This window comes from Hyaena hyaena, unplaced genomic scaffold (genome assembly GCF_003009895.1).
Source record: "Hyaena hyaena isolate Hyena2069 unplaced genomic scaffold, ASM300989v1 scaffold_234, whole genome shotgun sequence".
NCBI classification, from domain to species: Eukaryota; Metazoa; Chordata; class Mammalia; order Carnivora; family Hyaenidae; genus Hyaena; species Hyaena hyaena.
Window position 1 is genome coordinate 2,248,768 of NW_024080865.1, and position 21,399 is coordinate 2,270,166.

At 35.6% G+C, this 21,399-nt stretch overlaps 1 protein-coding gene across 3 annotated transcripts in view; it reads right to left on the reverse strand.

The window, feature by feature from the left end:
* Positions 1-21,399, reverse strand: part of DNAJC13 (DnaJ heat shock protein family (Hsp40) member C13) — a 127,035-nt gene that overhangs the window by 38,179 nt on the left and 67,457 nt on the right. For 2 of the 3 annotated variants that reach the window (XM_039243842.1, XM_039243841.1), the window contains 13 exons: positions 20,469-20,572; positions 20,225-20,384; positions 18,282-18,344; positions 17,105-17,206; positions 13,611-13,715; positions 12,605-12,807; positions 11,433-11,517; positions 8,204-8,358; positions 7,720-7,765; positions 5,463-5,617; positions 3,935-4,136; positions 2,437-2,552; positions 1,329-1,407 (listed from right to left, as the gene is read on the reverse strand). In XM_039243842.1, coding sequence (XP_039099773.1) covers positions 1,329-1,407; positions 2,437-2,552; positions 3,935-4,136; positions 5,463-5,617; positions 7,720-7,765; positions 8,204-8,358; positions 11,433-11,517; positions 12,605-12,807; positions 13,611-13,715; positions 17,105-17,206; positions 18,282-18,344; positions 20,225-20,384; positions 20,469-20,572 — 1,575 coding nt within the window. The remainder of the gene's footprint in view (positions 1-1,328; positions 1,408-2,436; positions 2,553-3,934; positions 4,137-5,462; positions 5,618-7,719; positions 7,766-8,203; positions 8,359-11,432; positions 11,518-12,604; positions 12,808-13,610; positions 13,716-17,104; positions 17,207-18,281; positions 18,345-20,224; positions 20,385-20,468; positions 20,573-21,399) is intronic. The other variant, XM_039243843.1, reaches the window with a different exon arrangement.

A 21,399-nucleotide genomic window follows, 5' to 3' on the forward strand; every position in this document is an offset into this window, starting at 1 on the left:
TACCAATAACTTCCTTAGTTATTATTTTGTTTTGTTTTTTACATCAAGGAATTCATTCCAATTGTAATCTAGCTGGTATGCTTCAAGGTGAAACTCCCCCTACCCCAAATAGATTTTTATTGACCTTAATATCATTTACTAAACAATTTTTCTTCATTTGGTTTATACCATACATAGCATATTGAACTCGTACACATAAAAACAGTTTCTGAGCTATTATAAAAATTAGAATAAGAGCTGTTTATTGAGCACTGCAGCAGACATTGTACTAAATATGCTTTACAAACATTATCTCATTTAATCCTCCAAATGTCCACATGATGTGTGCACAGTTATATTCTCATTTTTGGATAATGTTAAGTTACCTGCCTATAGTCACAAAGTCCATTGGTGATGGGCTAAGACTTACACCCAGGTCTGACTACCCTAAATCCATGCTCTTAAATTACTACAACGCTGTACTGTGTTCCTTGATCTACATGCTAATTCTTGTGTCAGTATCATATTGGTTTACTATTATAGTTTTATAGAGTATTTCAACATCTAGTAGGTTAAGTCTAGCAATTTAATACTGATTTCAAAATTTCTTCCTCTCTTGACTGTTTCTCTCCCAGGTGAATCTGAATTGCTACATTTCTCAAAAAATCCCAGGCTTTTGATTAATAAGGTCTTAAACATAAAAAAGCAGTATGTATTCAATATCAAGTCTTCCCATTCAGGAATAATGTCTGTGTCTAATAAAAATAACGTTAACCTTGAAATCAGTGAAAATTATTCCAAGTTTCTATCAATAAACTATCAATCATAGTTATAGAAGTCATACTGTGTGATTTCATCTTTTATGAAATCTTTCTTGGCATTTGGTAGGAAGCTGGAAGAGGCAGGATCAGGGAATGTTAGCACCTGATAGCTTTTAAGTCTGATTCAAATTTTCTACTTTTTCAGTTAGAATGATATGAAGTTGGACGTCATTAGGAAAAACAAAAATTACCCAAAGCAATTCAGATGGCCGTAACTTCACCTACAAATGAATTACATTCATCCACATTTCTAACATTCAGTTACTCATGTGACTGCCCATTAGAGTTAATTCTTAGACCTGAGAAAATATCCGTAAGTTACTATTATGAGGGCAGACCTTCTGGTAAACTGAAAGAGGATCATTCACACAGAAACCAGGGGCATGGGGCCCACAGGTTAATTTAACATACACTGGGCATTATGAGGCAGGCAGTAGCACAGAGTGAGTATACCTATTCTCCACCTAAAATAGTAACAGAGCAAATGGAAGTCAACCCAAAAGTTCTAATTCCAAAGGTAGTACATACCCTCCCTTCTGGATTCTTATCAGGGTGGTACTTCTGTGCAAGTCTGAAGTAAGCTTTTCTAATCTTGCTCTCATCATGCCTATTAAATAGCAAAATTATTTTATGAACAGAGTAAGGTACAAGAAAAATTTTATATAATCATTTAAAGTGATACTGTAAGAATCTTACTTTTTATTATATATTATCATGTGTTAGGCATCAAATTAAACCAGTAAGATTCAAGTAAGAATATTTTTTTAATGTTTATTTATTTTGGAGAGAGGAAGAGAGAGAGACAGTGTGTGCGAATAACAGGGGGAGGAGAAAAGGAAAGGGTAGATCTGAAGTGGGCCCTGTGCTGACAGCAATGAGCCAGTGCGGGACTTGAACTCATGAACTGCAAGATCACAACCTAAGCTGAAGTTTGATGTTCAACTGATTGAGCCACCAAGGTGCCCAAAGAATATTCTTTTTATGTTATCTTAACATATGAGAGATAAAACCTCAATGTTCCCTGTGGACAGTTATCATTCCCTTCAAATCACAAAACTATATTTGAAGAACTAATTTTTTTCAAACTAATTTTTCAAAATGTCACTTCAAACTCTTTAATTGTAAGTAATATTAACTGTCAGCCTTGCCAAAAATGTATAAAATCAGTCTATACTTAAGAAAATGTCTTTTAAATCATTTTTCTCCAATATTATCTGTTCTATAAAAACTTCACTTATATATTAATGAAGTAAATCCATACTCTTTTCTATACATCGTAGTGTCCTAGACATACGGCTACCAAATCTATTCCTCATGTAGAACACAAACCATAAGAGGAAGGGGCAGGATAAGTATGTGAGTTACCACCATGTGTCAGATACAGTGCCAGGTGCTTTACATTCTATCAATTAACAGAGCAAAAACTGTACTAGCAAGGCAGAAAAATGTTAATTCTGCTAAAAAATTTGTAATAAATCATCACATGGATATAGTTCCATATGGTTATTCCCATAGGTGTATATATCAAAGAATAGGCAAAAAATTTTAAAAACTGTTGGTTTAACAACTTAGTCTTTGATATTAATATTCTAAAGCAAGGCAGACATTTACTACTGTAATACTGAAAATAACTCACAGGCCCTGTCCTTGAGGGAGATTAAGCACTTCATAAGCATCATCTATCGACATTGTAGGTGGCTTCTTTTCAACTTCCTTCTTCCAGGCATCAAGGGTATCTTTTAAAAGCTTAACCTTAAAGACAGAAAATTAAAATTTATATCTCTTATTAAAGTGAAACTATTTCAGAATGTAATTTTAAATTAAAGAATTCCTGTGCTGTATCTAAACTGACATTTCTAGGCTATTCAATTATTACAGTTTTCTGAAATACACATAACCACGATCACTGGTAAATACTTAGGTTATCTGCTACAGGGCTACATTTCTCTCTTATGTGATATTTTTATTCTCTGCCAATTTCTGTCTTTACTTTTAATTGTTAAATGTTCAGAAAGCCCCAAAAATCTTGAAATTAGTATATACACTGCAATAGGAAAGAAAGTAGTATATGGTTGCATGCTTCTCAAGGTGATCTAATGTAATTACTGGTAAGCTGACATTCAAACAAATCTAAGGGATGGTAAAAACAAGGGAGTCTGGGTAGGAGGTCAGAAGAAGAAAGCTAATATTTACTGCATGCCTCTAAACCAAGGAGCTAGTTACTTTGCAGACTGTAGCAGACTTAATTCTTGTACAAAATTTCAGTAATACACAAAACCATTCAGATTCTGAGAGAGAACTCCACGTTTCCCACTTAGTAAGTGGTAGAACTGGATTCAAACCTAGGTCTGACTAAAATGCCCATACTTGTCTACTATTTCATGCAGGTAGCAGAGATAGCGGTCTTCATTTGGTCATAGTAAAGAGGCACCTACTGGTACACATGGCAACTGTGTACCAGTTGCCTGAAATCTTTTGATGATAAGGATAATGGTATAACCTCTGCTATATGAACAAACCAACACAGGCACCCAGGACTACTTTATTCCAGGCTTCCAGCAGACACCCAAGGGCTCAAGTTGGAGGGTTCCCAAGGACACTATAACAGGCTACTATATAAACTACCAGGTCTCACTGTCTCCTATGTGTGCCAGGAATTCTGCTATTTTTTATATGAATTCTCCATCTTCCCAACCACATGAGATGGTTGCTATTAGTAGTAATAGTACTATTACCATAACTGGCTTAGAGAAATCAAGCAATATTAAATACACCTATCAATGGCCAAACTAAGGCTAAATCCTAGACTGCCTAATTCCACCATGTGCGAGCTTACTCAATATGCTATAAAGATAAGCTTTGATCAAACTAACTTGTTTTTGTACCTAAAATTAAGTTGATGTTATATTTGTCAAAAAGATCAAGACTATAAAGTTCTTAATACTTTCTAAAAAAGTTATCTTTTAGCTTTGGATTTACCCAAATATATTACACTGTAGTGAGTTACATAGTCCTTAAATAAAAGGGAACATTTGAGGAAGCTGTTATCCTTATCAGAGAAGGAAGAAATACCCAGAAGTGATTAGAAGCTATTTTTCCAGTTTGAGAAGGCACAAATTAACCTACTGACTTACCGGATCTTTAATAGGCCAATCTGGAAACCGGAGTGTATCGCAAAGTTGTTTGAGGTAATAAATATTACAAAACAGTTCATTTTCTAGTTGTGGATAGTTGATTACTGGGATGGGACAATACTGATAAAGTGCCCTTGTGTTACTCTGAAGGCGCGGTGTGAAATCAGCAAGATGGGCAGCAATCTTCTCTATCATGAGGCGCCTACAATTAGAAAACTCTCAAAGCATTATGAAAGGATTTAAAAAAAAAAAAAAAAGGTTAACTCAGGCAATCATGCAAAATAATTATGTGGATCTTCTTTAGAGTAACTTAATTACTGGTCTAAAATGAGTGTTTATAAGAATGTTACTGAGAATTCTATAAACTTGTTATGTAGAAAGCCTCAATGGATATAAACTTACTTGTAATACTTATCTATAAAGACAATCAGAGAGCAAAAAATGGATATTCCCAGTCCTTCCAAAAATCAGTCATTAGAAGGTCAAATGGTATGGAATTTGCATACTTCATCTGATGCATGAAGGCATAAACAGGGGACTAAGTTTACTAGCATCTCAAAGAAGCTTACTACACAGTATTTATTATAGTTAACAATCTGGGGTCTGGCCCTCAGTTCAGCAGAAATTTGATCGGATTAGTATACAGACCAGCTGTATCTTTTAGACAGGGACTTATATTAACCAATCTCAGGAGAAAAATATTCCATAGAAAAGTTGTGTTGTAAACTTACTTGTATTCCTATACATTTGTTCCCAATGAAAAGCATGACTGTCACACAGAATACATTCAAGTTGGTGGCTAGCACATGCTAACCTACCTGACAAGACAAATGATAACCAGCAAGTGCCATTGTGTGAAGTCAGCAAAGGGAGTGAATAATAGACTCAGATCAACTGTCATCCAGCTAAGAGGACTGAGGGGTTCTCCACAACAGTGGTGGCCTCGACACTGGACTTATGAAGCGTGCAATCTTTTTCTAGACACAGCCTGTCTGGATGCTGACATCTGCTTCTGTGCCTCTACTTTTTTTGTTTTCAGAGGTTTGTCCTCAAGGACATTCTTTAGGAAAGCTAATTTCCACATTAAGGTCAAAATGTGCTACTAAGGGGCCTCATTCTAAAATGAACTGGGGTATGTCTGGTGTGATCCATTCTATGTGGGCAGTCTTTAGTGGAGTACAGCTCTGCTTCCAAATACCAAGGAGGTGTGTCCTGATTTTATCCCTGTATATTTCTTATACACACTGCCTAAAATTCTACCAGTTTTATAGACTGACTTAAGCATCACCAGTGGTAATAGGCCCAACCTTACGTAAAGTTCTATTAAGGTAATAATAACTTTGTCAAATCACATTAGATTAGAAAAAAGCTTACGGCCTTGTCAAACTCATCCCTTGATTTGGCACCAAAAACTTCTGTAGCTTAGATTATGCAACTAGTGAAAGAAGTTCTTTTAACAAAAGTCAAACCAGGTGGCAAGAGGCAAGGATTCTGAGTATACAATACAAACAATCAGCTGGCTATTTACCTCATTTCACTGCTCCAGATGGCTTCTGGAGTATCAAATTCTCCCAGAAAAATCTCAGAAAACTTTTCAGGCTCATAATTTTCTAAGTAACAAACCATTGCTTCTGGTAGGATGTGCCCAAGTATACTTCTCTGAAAAATATCTTGTCCTTTTGTCTTTAAAACAGAACACAAAAACACTAAAGTTGCCATTTAATTTTCTAATAAATGAATTAGGGCTAGGGAATATTTTAAGAAAAGAAAACAACCAGAACAAATTGCTTTTCTGTTTCAGAAATATAGATGGAAACATGGCAAAATGTGAAGTGGAAGATGCCTGGTATTAACTGGCTTTGGCATGAGCTCTAAGGTAGAAGTAACACTATCTGGGCTCCAGTAGAGTCTTAAGCTCCTAAGATGTCAGGTGCTGTCAACATGATTTAGGATGACCTGCTCTGGACCACGTGTAATAGTACTGGACAGCACAAGGAGAGATCCCACAGAGATTTAGATCAATTTTTCTGTGTTACATTGTTGATTGCAGTTTTCACCTGCTTCTGTTCTCAAAAACACGTTAGTCCAGAAAATCAACATCTTAAAAAGCCTGTCTTTATGAAGTGTGGCTATTTAAAGGGAGAATATCTATTCAAGGTAATTATAACTAACTGTATTAAGAACTTCATATCCTCTGGCTGGCAAATAGAATCAGGAGAATGATCATACTTGACCACAATAAATTTTAAAACTCATTTCCTGATGAAAACTCATTTACCTGATGATAATAAAATTCTAAGGACTATCAATACTTTTCTTTTTTCCTTCTAGGCAAATTGAGAATGTTTTATTCCTCTAGGATCTGACAAAGAGACAGAAGAAAAAAACCCAGACAAGGTTTTACCACCTAGTCCTAAGACAAATTAGATGACAAATACTTTCAGGCTTTTTTGCTAATAAAAGCCATAAATTACATATTTCCATATATATCTGTTAAATTTTGGGATGAAGAACTGCTTGTTTTGTTCTTTAGAATACCATTATTTAGGGGGCACCTGGGTGGCTCAGTTGCTTAAGCATTCGGCTTTGGCTTAGGTTGGTAGGTTTGAGCCCCATGTCACACTCTATGGTGACAGCTCAGAGCCTAGAGCCAACTTCAGATTCCGTCACCCTCTCTCTCTGCCCCTCCCCCACTAATGCTTGGTCTGTCTCAAAAATAAACATTAAAAGCAGTTTTTAAAAATACCATTATTAGGTTAATTCTTGCAACTAGAGTTCTGTTACACAGTTTTTGCTGTAATTATTCAAAATACGGTTTGGTGAAATGATATACCATCTCTCATTATAAAAATCTGAAAAAAGATTGTATATGCCTAGCTGCACGGAAAAAAAGGGAAAAAAAGAATGCCAAAAAATGCCTAATGCTACACTGTGGTGGTCACATTAATTTTTTTTTTTTTTAACTTTTCTTATAGTCTCATTTTCTATTTGTATAAAAAGCTGTGGAAATTATACCACCATAGGCATCACTTTAATATTACTAGATTATTTTCCAGGGCTTCCCTGGCTGTGCTAGAAAACATGAAGTTATACCACATTACCAAAGAGGTGTAACCTTCCTTGGTTAGTCTCCGTCAACAGTGGGCTGCTGTTGGTTTATTCTTCTGCTCTCAATAAAATTTGAAAATCAATGCTCCGTGAAAATGCTAACAAAATTTGAATCCTCTTTCAGTTATATTTTGACAATAAATACCTCTGTAAGATGTAGATATAAAGTATCAGGTTGTCAAAACTATCTGGATGAATCTTAGCTTTTTTTGGGTTCCTATTTTTCTTCCCCAGTAAAATAGCAAGGATACTTGAGAGCACCTGAAGAATTAAATAGCTTCAAAAAAGAAACCTGGCACTTCTGCCACCTGAGGATCTGAACAAAAAGAAGGATGAAGTCTTTACTGAATTTTAGCTGATTATGAGCCTCAGATATATACTGAGGTATTTATGAAAGTTATTAATGTAGGTTTTACACAAGGGAACAAGTTACATTCACAGCAGGGTTGTGTTATAATTCATATCTATAATTTCTAATGGGTAACATTTATTTCCATTAAAAAATATTAGCTTAGACTTTCTCCATACAAGGTACCACAAGGAATGTGAAAAATGAGTGAAACAGTACCTGCCCTCAAGTGTTTATAATCTAGGAAACATACACAGCTCAGCAGAGTTTAGTGCCCAGAAGCTTATGCGGTGTCAAGTTATATATTCACAGAGTTAATCTGGCTTACCTCCTCAGATTTGAAAGCCTGTTTGGTATGTGTATATTTCAAAAATCTAGAAAAAAAAATTACCTGTCAGACAGAAGAACTGATTTAAATTTAAGTAATCTTAGTTTTCCAAAGATCGGGTATTTGTACATATATACATAAAAGCCACAAAAGGCAAAACTGTTTAATTTCTAATTAAGGCAAGAACTTAAATGAATTAAGAAGATTTTTAAATGATGGTTATGTTAAGATTATATAATAATATGAAAAATTACCCAATTTTAAGAAAAAAGCAAAATGTAAAACTGTATGTGAATATGAACATAAAGATGTTAAATACTAAAACTGTACAACATAAAAGATGGTGAATTCTTACATTAGATGTGGTAAAGTGGTATAACTGAGTTATTTTCCCCATTCTAATTTCCAAATTTTCAGACATACAGTTAAACAGCTGTCCACGTATATTTCAAATAATTTTAAATATTACCATTAAAGTTCTTACCGAGCAACAGGAAGCACATTGGAACCTGTGTACATCATGATAAAGAAAAATACTCCACTAAGATAAAGACGAGGTAACTGTGGGTTATCTTGCATGATATGGTATAACAAAATCGCAACCTTCTCAACAAGGATAGGGTCAAAGGTCAGCAGTAGCTACAAAAAATAAAATGTTTTTGTTACTGGATTATAAAAAAAACTTCTAATAATGTCATTGACTTTAGCCTTATGTATTCTATGTGCTGAGGTCATACTTTTTTATACGTAATAAGTTACAAAATAAAAATGTATGGGATTTAGTATGCTATTGTCTACCAGACTGATCAGATTTGAAAATTAATTCTTTTTACAACATTTAATGCAGAGACAGTAAAATATTGAGAACTGCTCAAAATTTATTCAGAAAAGACCCAAAGATGCTTGAAACTATGTTGCCATGATTATAGATAAAACTGTTTCTTATTTACGAATCTTTTTACATGGACTTCTTTGTTAATGACAAAATAAAAACAAAAAGTAGGTATGCTTTGGGTTAGTTTCAGATGTGAAGAATTCCCTGAAGACATCTTGAGAACTCAAGGAGCCGAGAAAAACTATCAGTGGACACTAACAGTACTAAAAAATAGATCAACAAGTAGGATGAAAATGGGTGACCAAATACTAGTAGTACTTTTACTGCTACCACAAAGTACCAAGACACATGGTATCTAAAAAAATTTGAGCTAGTAATACTGAAGGGAATATTTGGGGCCACCAGAATGTATCTGTGCTATTAAAAAATCATATAGGGGTGCCTGGATAACTCAAGACGGTTGAGCTCCAACTTAGGCTCAGGTCATGATCTCACAGTTGGTGAGTTCAAGCCCTGCATCAGGCTCTGTGCTGACAGCCCAGAGCCTGGAGCTTGCTTCAGATTCTGTGTCTCCTTCTCTGCCCCTGCCCCAGTCATGCTCTGTTTCTCTCTTGCTCTCAAAAAATAAACATTAAAAAAAAACTCATATAGAGTTACTATGAATAAACATTTGATAAAGAAATTTCCTAAGTTTTATCTTAACAGAAGTGGCACTTACTTTTCTATGAATATTCCCAAAGAATGGGTCAAATGCTACTAGTACAAAAAAATGACAAGAAGAGTAAATACTAACTCACATCAGGAAGTCAAAGTTCTAGATTCAGTTAGAAGACTATATCGCTGTATGTCTTGCCTTTTAGTAAACTGGATTTCTCTGTTTTGGAGTCTTATCTGTTCAACCAGGTATTTAGAGTGAGTGTTTAGCACTATGAGATATTTTACAAAGGAAAAACTGAGATACGGTAACACAAGATTTTCCCTAGTGTTAGTAGCAGCTGTAGCTCAAGACCTGACATCATTTTAATTAAAATATGGGTAGTTGGTCCAAGGATTGTGGGTTATCATTAAGCTGATTAATAATTAAAATATGGGAATTAGCAGGCAAAAATTCAGAATATCTGAAATTATGACTATGCCAGAAAACCTAGGATATTCACTCCCTGTATCTTAGACACACTGTAAAAATTCCAAAGCTGTATCAAAAGGTAAAACCAGTGACTGCTCTAAAGTCAAAAGAACTACAGAAATCTGTACCAACCAATGTAGATAATATGTTCCTGAAAACTACTATGGCTGCCAGTGTTTAGCAAGGTTAAGGTCTCCCAGAATATGACTTATCAATAAAATTCTTCTCCTGAGTCATCTGAATTGTTCAGTTATTACTAGAAATTCTTTAGTTAATTTAAATAGACTCTTCCCCTCCAAAGCTTCACATATTAGGCCAACCACTTCTCTTTTTTGTGAAAGGTGAAAGATTTATTCAATCTGAAGAGAAACCAGAATATTCCGCATCTCTTTTTTTGTCAGTCATTCTTTCCTGGCCTGAAATTCAACAGTGTTTGCATTTACTTCTCTCTTTTCAGTTTCCAGAATCTTGGAAAAATGCTTGGGCAAGATAGATTTTCTAGGCCTTTATCTGCATGTCCAGAAGAGAAGACGAATCCCTCTCCCTTGTACACCTCACATAAGCAGCCACAGTCCTCCAGGCTGGGGTGGATGGTGGGTTACAAGAAAGAATTGTGGTGTTCGCGAGGAAGGCAACAGGGTACTGTCACTGTTGTATTTCAGAACTCTTTTTCACTATCAGAGACTTGCACAGGCACTTACCTATCCATGAATGTAGAAATATACAAACAAGTAATTCTCCTTTCCCATTTCACATCAGTGTTTAACTAGTATGTACAAATAGCAAAGTTACTGGCATATAGTTACATCATGTGTGGTTAATGTAACAAATGAGATTTAACAACAGGATACTGGATTCACAGGAGGGAAGCAGTGACCTAAAATCTCTGGGACCTGACTTATTTAGATTTAATGCTAATCTGGAGATAGCTTAATTCCAGAAGAGCTGAATAATGACGGGGGAAAAAAAGAAGAAAAGATACTTTAGTATATCCTACATAATTCCAATGGAATGCATTAGATCAGCTGCTATCCATGAAAACATTTTGAAGAGTCCAAGCACTAAGGCAAACTGGCAAGACAGCTGTGATTATTTCTTTTTTTTTTTTTTAACGTTTTATTTATTTCTAGGAGGGAGAGAGAGAGAGAGAGAGAGAGAGAGAGAGAGAGAGAGAGAGAGAGAGAGCGTTAGCAGGGGAGGGTCAGAGAGAGAGGGAGTCACAGACTCTGAAACAGGCTCCAGGCTCTGAGCTGGCAGTCAGCACAGAGCCCGATGCGGGGCTCGAACCCACGAACCGCGAGATCATGACCTAAGCGAAAAGTCGGACGCTTAACCGACTAAGCCACCCAGGCGCCCTATCTGTGATTATTTCTTGAGACAGAGCACACCAGATATCCATTTTCATGGCCCACTAGTGTGCTTCCCAGGAGTCCTAACTTCAGTAGTGTGATTTTAAGAATGCTTAATAAATAAAATCTTTTGAGAATAATTCTGGAGTCTGGAGGCTTCCCATGTTTAGGCTCTTAGATACACAATCTTCCACAGTATATTCAGAATATCAACTCTAATTGAGATATTTGATGTAAATAATTACATCAATTAGATGTACAATAAATGTAAGTCACAGTTCACGCTTTTTGGAAATGGAATCGACTATAAAAAAAAAAAAGACTAGGGTTCGTAATAAAATTGAATAAGGGAGAAGGGTTCTTAAAATACTGTTCCTAACTTGATAACATAAAGGTAACTCACCTGAATAATATGCGGAAGGCAAGCGCTGTCTGATAGCAGTCTTTTCACTCTGGGCAGAGGCCGAATAATGGCATTATCTTGATCCCTAGAAAATATTTTCTAAGGTTGGCATTTAATATATCTATTAAAATTTGTATGTGCAGAGCATAGGACATTCTACTAGGCATGAAGCATGTTACCTTACTTTTTTGTTAATGAAGACTAAGCTCTCATACAGCTGGGAACATGATTAGGTATTTTGGTTTAAATCTATTTGGCTGTTTAATATGACTTCATTTCCTTCCATAAGATTTCCTTGAAAAACAGTACCCTAGAAGAGCCAAAGACTCTTATTTATTATTTAATTGATTAAACTTGGTGTTGTCCAACACACTGTCAGAGGATATTTCCCCCCAAAGGGCATATCAAACGCTGTTACATAAATTTAAACCTTAACTACTCTCAGTATTTTCCACATATAGCTTTCATTTTAATGCTACATTTTTTCTAAATGGTAATTGTATGCTTTAAAAAGTGTGATCTGAATTTTAAAGAGAATTGGAACCATGAAAGGTTCAAGTGTCATAAAATTGATAGTTCCTCAGTAACTTCCATCACAAAATATCCTTAGTATACTAATAAACGAAATGATGCATATGCAAATATTTTATAAAGATTGAAAAGTTCCCTGCAATGGTTATAATTATCACTGTATAACAAACTCTCACCTTCACTGATTAAGTGGAACAAGACCTGGGGCACGATGTGGGCTTAGACTCAAGCTCTATACCAGGAGTGGCTAACCTGACCGATGAGGAGCTAGTGGCACCCACCACTGTCTAGGACTGCAGTGTATTTATTTCAAATGTTCATGCCTGCTTCGTATGAATGTGACAACTGTTACTGTTGCCAGAGTGTAGCTAGGAAGCCTCAATTTGGTAACAGTATCTGAAGTCTCCCAGAGAAAGTTATTTTCTAGCTACTTTATCAATATAATTTGCAAGTTATTTCTTTTTATGTTTTAAAAGCTCCAAAACTCAAAGGAGCATTCCCTTAAGGTCACAAATGAAATATCTTCGTTCTTAATCACCAGACTAATCCCATGTTGTTACTGAGGAAGCACCCATACAGATGGAGAGAACAAGGTATTTCAGAGTCCCTCTTAACCATGGAAATGTTCAATTACATTTTACCTGCTTGGAAAATATCCACACATTGTGATCAACATGTTCAATATAAGGGTAGCAAGGTCAGTTTCATTTAGTACAGCCTGTCCACTGGCTAACAGACACCATTTAAGCTGAGGTATTGCCTGAAGTGGTCGCCATCCATCCATGCCTTGAGCCCAGCATCTGGTTTTTGCATTTAACATTCCTTTGGTCCACAATTCTTGCATCTAAATGAATGGAAGGCACCGTTACTACAAACATGAACGAAGCAAAATGAGGTTTCCTAATGTTTCCTATTCTGTGGTAAATACATGAACTATGGTAATTTACATGCAAGTTCACAATCAAAAAAACAGTAACAAACTTTTGTTGACAAGCCTTCAGGAACCTGAATTAGGTTACTCATATAAGAAAATTACCATTTAGCTGGCCAACCTGCAGAGCATAAAGAACACTGGAAAGAATGAAAACAGTAGGCAGATGGTAAAATGACCAAAATATAAACAAGCTGAAGGCTTAACTATCTTTGGCTAAATTCCAACTGAGCCTGGGAGGGCAAGATCAAGTATGAGCAGAAGATGGAAAATTATCCCTGGATTGCACAGGCAACTTGCAATGAATTTCAGACTGCATATTAACGTTTACCTTTCATTCCACAATAGAAGTGTTATAGTTTGAAAAGCTTACTAATACCTCTAAGATTATTCTAATTATTATACCTTATAATTATTAAGGTAACAACTGCTATTATTATTCTAAAATTTATTAAAATTCTGAATGCTACCTCCGTAACAACAGCTCAACAGTAAGGTTTTAAGACACAGCTGTGTGTGCATGTCTGTGTACATATGTATGTGTGGTTCTTCAGAACTGTAAGTCATCTAATCCTTCATGTGAAAACTGAATGGCAGAGCCCTTGAAGCTGATGATTGTAAATCAAATCAAAAAATCTTCAACACCTCTATGTTTGCTAAGCAGGAGGGTGTAAGAAAGACTAAGACCATCACAAAAGCTCTTCTAAGGCACAAACCTCATGAAATCCATACGGGCCACTCCTCTCTTTGTCTGCGTTGCCAAAGTACCATTCCTTTTCACTCTCTCTCTTCATATCTGGAGCAGCTTCAATTACATTGCTCTAAGTTTAAAAAAAAAAAATTAGTTATTTTCCAAGGCAGATCTAAGAGGGCAGATATAATAAAAAGTAACACAGTCTCAATTTCCTGGGTTTACTTTCCTTTAGAAAATCACCTTTCACATGACCTTATTTAAACAGTTAAGAATCAGATGTCTGACCCTGTAATTCAAAAATGCTATTTTTTTTATTAATATGCATTTGAAATTAATGGTTTCCTAAATTCACTTGGCAATCGAAGTTAATTTCAAAGAAATCTACACTCTCTATGGTCATTAATAAATTCTTAGTACAGTAACATTTTAGTAGCAAAGAATATTACAAGTAACTATATAAACAAACACATTAACCTTAAATGACAATGCTAAAAATACTTAAATTCTTTGGAGGAGGAAAAAACCCATTCCGGGACACCTGGGTGGCTCAGTCAGTTAAACATCCGACTTAGCTCGGGTCATGATCTCACAGTCTGTGGGTCTGAGCCCCACGTTGGGCTCTGTGCTGACAACTCAGAGCCTGGAGCCTGCTTCAGATTCTGTGTCTTACTCTCTCTCTAACCCTCCCCCACTCACTCTCTGTCTCTCAATAAAAAATAAAGACATAAAAAAATTTTTTAAAAAACCCATTCCAGCTAAAAGTTTCAATAAGCATCCAAGATCAAAGAGTTAAAATATTAAATGTTTTTAACACTATTTAACACTTACTTTCAATCTACTACCCTCACTACAGATACTACTTATAATTTTATATGTCAATATTTATGAGAACCTAAGAGAAAATTTTTATGTAGTTAGTATATTTTATTAAAAGAAGGTTTTAACTACCCTCCTAACTATTAGCTTTTGGTTTGATTCATATAGAGAGGCACAGCAAAGTGGTTTAAGAGCACAGACTTCTGGGTTCTAACTCTGGCTCTGTTCCTTAATGCGTGACTTTGGACAATACACTTGGCTTCTCTGTCCCACAATTTCCTCATTTGTAAAATGGAAGGCCTGTCATGGAATAGAATAGTACCTGGTATACTGTCATGCTATACAAGCATTACAATTACATTATTTAACCGTGATGATAGAAAATGCCATATTCTAAATATTCAAATAGCACTTCTGTACACAATTCAGCCAAAAACTAAGACAGAATACATCAAACCAGATTAAACAAAAACAAAACATCACAAAAATCACCACTGAGCTAGGTATTAATCTCTTGTACAAGTTAGGTATCAGAAAAGGCCTGTAAGTAGAGAGTTGCAGCTCCATCCTCTTACTGGCTGGTTTCAATAAGGCCTTCAGATTCCTGAAGACAAAGTATATTCTCAGTGGCTATCAATGCTAAAAGTTCTAGTTACATAACTGAAAACTTATTTTAAATCTTAATGATCACACTGCCTCAAAATAAACCATTTTAGAAATACTATTACTTTAAAAGACAAAAGAGACACAAGAAAAATAAAACTGGATCAACACTGACCATTTTAGATTGTTCTTACGGTTATATTTCACTTTTTGTGTGTGACCTAATGTGTCAGACATTAGTTTTTTTTTTTAATAATTTAAAAAACAGTTTTATTGAAATATAATTCACACACCATACAATTTACTTATTGAAGATGTGTAATTCAATGGTTTTTAGTATATTCAATATATAAGCAACCATCATTACAATCAATTTTAGATCATCTCCATCACCTCAAGAAGTCTAAGAGGGGAAGAGAGAAATTTTTTTTTTTATAGTTTAAGTTGGTTTCCATATAACACCCAAGTGCCCTCCTCCATGCCCATCACCCCCCTTCCTCTCCCTCCCATCCCCATCAGCCCTCAGATTGTTCTCAGCATTCAAGTGTCTCTCACAGTTTGCCTCCCTCCCTCTCCCCAACTATTTTTCCCCTTCTTCTCCCCCATGGTCCTCCGTTAAGTTCCTCCTACTCCTCCTGTACGTACAAACATATGGTATCTGTCCTTCTCTGCCTGACTTACTTTGCTCAGCATAACACCCTCAAGTTCCATCTATGTTGCTGCACATGGCCAGATTTCATTCTTTTTCATTGCCATGTAGTATTCCATTGATAGATAAACCACATCTTTTTTCTTCTGAATTTATTTTTTTTTTTACAAATAGTTTATATTCTCAAGTTGGTTTCCATGTAACACCCAGTGCTCATCCCCACAAGTGCTCTCCTCCATGCCCATCGCCCCTCTCCCCCCCACATCCATCAGTCCTCAGTTTGTTCTCAGCATTCAAGAGTCTCTCATGGTTTGCCTCTCTCCCTTTCCCCCACCATTTCCTCCCTTCTTCTCCCCCATGGTCCTCCGTTAAGTTCCTCCTAATCCTCCTATACGTGGAAACATGATATCTGTCCTTCTCTGCCTGACTTATTTCCCTCAGCATAACACCCTCAAATTCCATCCATGTTGCTACATATGGCCAGATTTCACTCTTTCTCATTGCCATGTAGTATTCCGTTGTATATATAAATCACATCTTGATCCATTCATCAGTTGATGGACACTTAGGCTCTTTCCATGATTTGGCTACTGTTGAAAGTGCTGCTATGAACACTGGGGTACAAGTGACCCTATGTATCAGCACTCCTGTATCCTTGGGTAAATGCCTAGCAGTGCTATTGCTGGGTCATAGGGGAGTTCTATTGTTAATTTTTTGAGGAACCTCCACACTGTTTTCCAGAGGGGCTGAACAAGTTTACATTCCCACCAACAGTGTAGGAGGGTGCCTGTTTCTCCACATCCTCGCCAGCATCTAGAGTTCTCTGATTTGCTCATTTTAGCCACTGTGACTGGTGTGAGGTGGTATCTCAGTGTGGTTTTGATTTGTATTTCCCTGATGAGGAGGGATGCTGAGCATCGTTTCATGTGTCTGCTGGCCATCTGGATGTCCTCTTTGGAGAAGTGTCTGTTCATATCTTCTGCCCATTTCTTTACTGGGTTGTTTGTTTTTCGGGTGTGGAGATAAACCACATCTTCTTGATCCATTCATCAGTTGATGGACACTTAGGCTCTTTCCATGATTTGGCTACTGTTGAAAGTGCTGCTATGAACACTGGGGTACAAGTGACCCTATGTATCAGCACTCCTGTATCCTTGGGTAAATGCCTAGCAGTGCTATTGCTGGGTCATAGGGGAGTTCTATTGTTAATTTTTTGAGGAACCTCCACACTGTTTTCCAGAGGGGCTGCACGAGTTTACATTCCCACCAACAGAGTAGGAAGGTGTCTCAGGCATTAGTTCTATCATAATTATTGGATATCTTAATTACTGGCTGTACTCATGGCCATATACATTGGCATGTTTTCATGTCAAATTTTTATGGTTCTTTTGATCCTAAATTGTACTCAAAGACTGTTAAACTTATAAAATCTAGATAAGCATACATACTTGCAGTGGTACTGTAGCTCGGCTTACATGAAGATGTGCAAGGGTAAGCAAGTCGACAAGGATTCTAATTCCGTTTGAATCCATGAGATCCTTAACATTTCTCTGGAAGACAAAAACACTTTTACATAAATGAAAATCTTTCTTTCCAATAGGTACTACTACCTATAAGATTCTCAAGGAAGAAAATATTTAGAATCTCGTTGGAAAAACTGACCTACAACTGATAGCATTTAGTATTCAAAGAACATAAATTCAAGGAACATAAGTTCAGATACATGTGAAAAGGGCCAAGATATCGCACAAAAAATTTTTACTTAAATATATTCTGAGCAAATTAGAACAAAACAAAAATAAACAAAGCCCAGCAGGAATAACAACCAGGATAAACTCTCTGGTTCTCCAATTATCATGCATTTTCCTAGGTTATTTTTGTTAATAAATAAATTATTCTATAATCAGAAATAAAATCTGTTATAATAAAAAGCCTTTTAATGTTCCAGTTTGTTTTTGTAAGCTTAAGGCAAAACTGGTAATTTCTTAAAAGTCAGAAGAGATTATAATTTAAAGATTAATTAATTATACTTTAATTTTAAAACATGTGTATCACTTTCAAAAGTTGAGAATAAAACTAAGCAAGTTAGACTATAAATAATATAAGAAATAAAAAAGCTGCTCAGATTTCATCGCAACACCATATAATTGCGACTTGATGCTGTATTTACAACCATGAATTCTTGATGAAAAAAGTATGAACCTATTAAAATGTCCTAAAAATAAAATATGAAGAGCTCAAGTCTTCAAAGTACTTTTTATCATCAAAATGTACACTAAATAAATTAGACACTTTCCATTTTATGTCGAACATTTGTTTTAAAGTCCAATCCTAAAGAGTCCCTAAAGAAAAATCAGCTAGTGATTTCATCCCTCATTATTCTTCATTCAGAATTTAGTCTTAATTTATTCAGTATCTCTGTAAGAGTAGGACAGAGTGTACAGAGAAAATCTGACAATAAGTTTTCACTACAGATGTTGAGAGCAAACAGAGGTTTCTCATCTAAAAGGAGAAAATAAGAAAAGAACCATGTTTGGATAATTAAACAAACTGTAATAATTTATTTTTTTGTTTTATACTCATGTGATTTGAAAATAATTGTGCATATAAGCAAAAATACTGCACCTTATTAAGGATCAACTTGTTAAGGAAGAGGATCAACCGATCTCGTTCAAGTTTATCTGTGCACTAATGAAATAAATGAGAATTTAGTCAGAAGTGAGAGACACACAAATTAAGATATTATCATTAGTGGATAAAATCAACAGCCAATAGGAAATAGTGTCACTCTTTTAAGTAAGTTCCACTCCCAGCATGGAGCCCAATTCAGGGCCTTAAATCACAATGCTGAGATTAAAATCTAAGCTAAGATCAAGAGTTAGACACTGAACTAACTGAGCAACCCAGGTGCCCCAAAATAAGATCTTTTAAACACCAAGAAAATGAGAAAAGACTCTCAATTCTTTTATTTCATCAATGTCTTGCATTCTCTGCAATTTTATATGTTACCCAATTTCCCTAGAAAGGCATATATTTTAAAAGTCAAAAACAGATTAATACATAGCTTTAAGAATGTATATAAAAATTGAAATGAAAGAATTGGCCCAAATGATACTTTTCAACTAAGTAAATATTCTAAAGAATGATTAATGATGTTTCACATAAATCATATCACAATGAACACAAAACAAGAAGGAAAAATGTATCTGGCTAAAAATTACAAATGGCTATGCCACAAATACTCAAGTTCACTGGAATAACAGTGAATAAGAATTCACTAGTACAATCTGGTATAACAGCAAAGAAGGATTTTCATCTGGCTATGTGATTTCTTAGGTATGTTTTATGACCTTATCCAGAATCAGTTTCTTAATGTGCAAAGCATGACTGACACTTAAGATAAGTATAACAAGCATTTTTTCCCCTCGAGGGGAAATGTTGCAAGGAACGCAAGATGCTAGAGACACCATCACAAGCATGAATCCCACAAACCACACAATGACTCTAAACCCATATATTTCAATAATAACACTGAATGTAAATGGACTTAATTCCCCCATCAAAAGACATAGGGTAGCAGAATGGATAAAAAAACAAAATCCATCTATTTGCTGTCTACAAGAAACTCATTTTAGACTGGAGGACACCTTCAGATTGAAAGTAAGGGGATGGAGAAATAACAAGCACTGATTTTAACAACCATTTAAAATTGGTGAAACAGAGGCACCTAGGTGGCTAAGTGTCAGACTCTGGCTCAGGTCATGATCTCAGTTTGTGGATTCGAGCCCTGTGAGCCCCTCGTCCTGGTGGCTCGGAGCCTAGAGCCTGTTGCAGACTCTGTGTCTCCCTCTCTCTGCCCCTTCCCCTCTCATGCTCTGTCTCTCTGTCTCTCTCTCTCTCTAAAAATGAATAAACATTTTTAAAAAATTTAAATAAAAATTGGTAAAATGGTTCAAAGACAGTTTACTGAAATTTAAACGGTTAAATATAAGAGAAACAGAAGTACAAATGAAAGAACAAAATGTATACACTGCAATAAATAGGTAACACTCATATTTGATCTGCACTAGGTGAATGATATGTTCTTTCCCCCAGCAAAGTTCAAGTGCTAAATGACAAGCTTTCTAAAAAGTGCTAACTCAAGGTTCCCTTTTTTTGGTTATCACTGTAGTTTTAAAAAACTTTACTATCTTCACACTTTGAAATTTAGTACACTAGCATCATTTAAGATTTTTTCCAAAGTGGAAAACCAAATATACACACAAATCTAAAAGTCACTATTTCTTTTACACACTTGTCCAGCTCATCCATACTTAAAGAATGGCAAATAGGTCACTAAAGTCATTCAAAAGCAGCAACTGAAAAAAATATACTGACATGGACAAACACTAACCCATTAGTCATTTTCCTATTCATCTAACTCATATTTAATTATTATGTAAATTACACAAAAACTCATACAGAAAGTTATGGAAACAATGCAATCAAACAATTTACATTTAGTTTTGAAAATACAAGTACCCCAAATGCACTATTACATAGCCATTTTTCTTAAATGATATCCTTACCCTTTCTAACATTCCAATGATATATTTCGTATCTGTAAAGGGTCCTATTTCTTCATGACATCTGCCGTAAACAATAGCAAGGGCTTGTAAACATAAACACTTCATGTTTACTTTTGGGGTGAGCAGGAAACGGTGATAGAGCTCATTGAAAAACTCATACCTAGATTTTTAAAAAAGAGTTCACAATAGAATTAGCCATGAAACTAACAGTGAAAACAAATACAAGATATAAGAGTTAGCTTACGATCTCTTAATTGATCCACTTTCTTCATTCTCATCTTCCTCCAATAGTAATCTCAGGTAATAGTCTCCTATTTTGATTTCCTCTGCCAGGCACTCATATTTAACCTTTATTAATAAATGCAAATTAGATTATTTTAGTTTACAGTTAAGTTTTTGACAGTTTCCACATAATCACTTCTCAAATTCTGTTCAGAGCTTTTTTCTTAAGATCACCTTGAAGAGGAAAAAAAAAACCATTTCCTAAAATATCTGGTAATTCATTATTATTAATATGACCCACTATTTTAGTTAAATGTTAAAGAGTGGGAATTACATACCCATTTTATGAATGTGAAACTTGCTGATAAAAACTTTCACAGAACTCCATAGTATTAATGAGGTTTAAGGGAAGGAAGACTCAAAACACTGTTAAAGGACAATCTGCTTCATTCCCTTCTCAGTTTGCCATGCCCAACTACAGAGTGAATGATCCTATACCACACATGGCTTATGTAATTCACACAAGCTACCTCAGGTTTTCCCTCATCTCCCAACACATCAACTACATTTTATGGTGTATATTTTTGTCTTGTTTTGTTTGAGAGACCGAGAGAGAGAGAGAGACAGAGAGAGACAGAGAATGAGCAGGGGAGAGAATCTCAAGCTGGGTTCACACTCAGCACAGAGCCTGATGTGAAGCTTGATCCTATGACCCTGGAATCATAACCTGAGCTGAAATCAAAAGCCAGACATTCAAGTGCCTGAGCCACCCAGACGCCCCTATTGTGTATTTTTACTTATTTATTCATTCATTTTCTGTATGCCAATTACCCCAGATTACAAAAGAGGTGACACCTGAAGAAGAAGCCTAAAAGGAACTAAGGCAGCACCATGACCCTTGTACTCAGGCTGCTTCTCTAAAGAATTTGCAATTATAAAAAGGAATTCCCTGA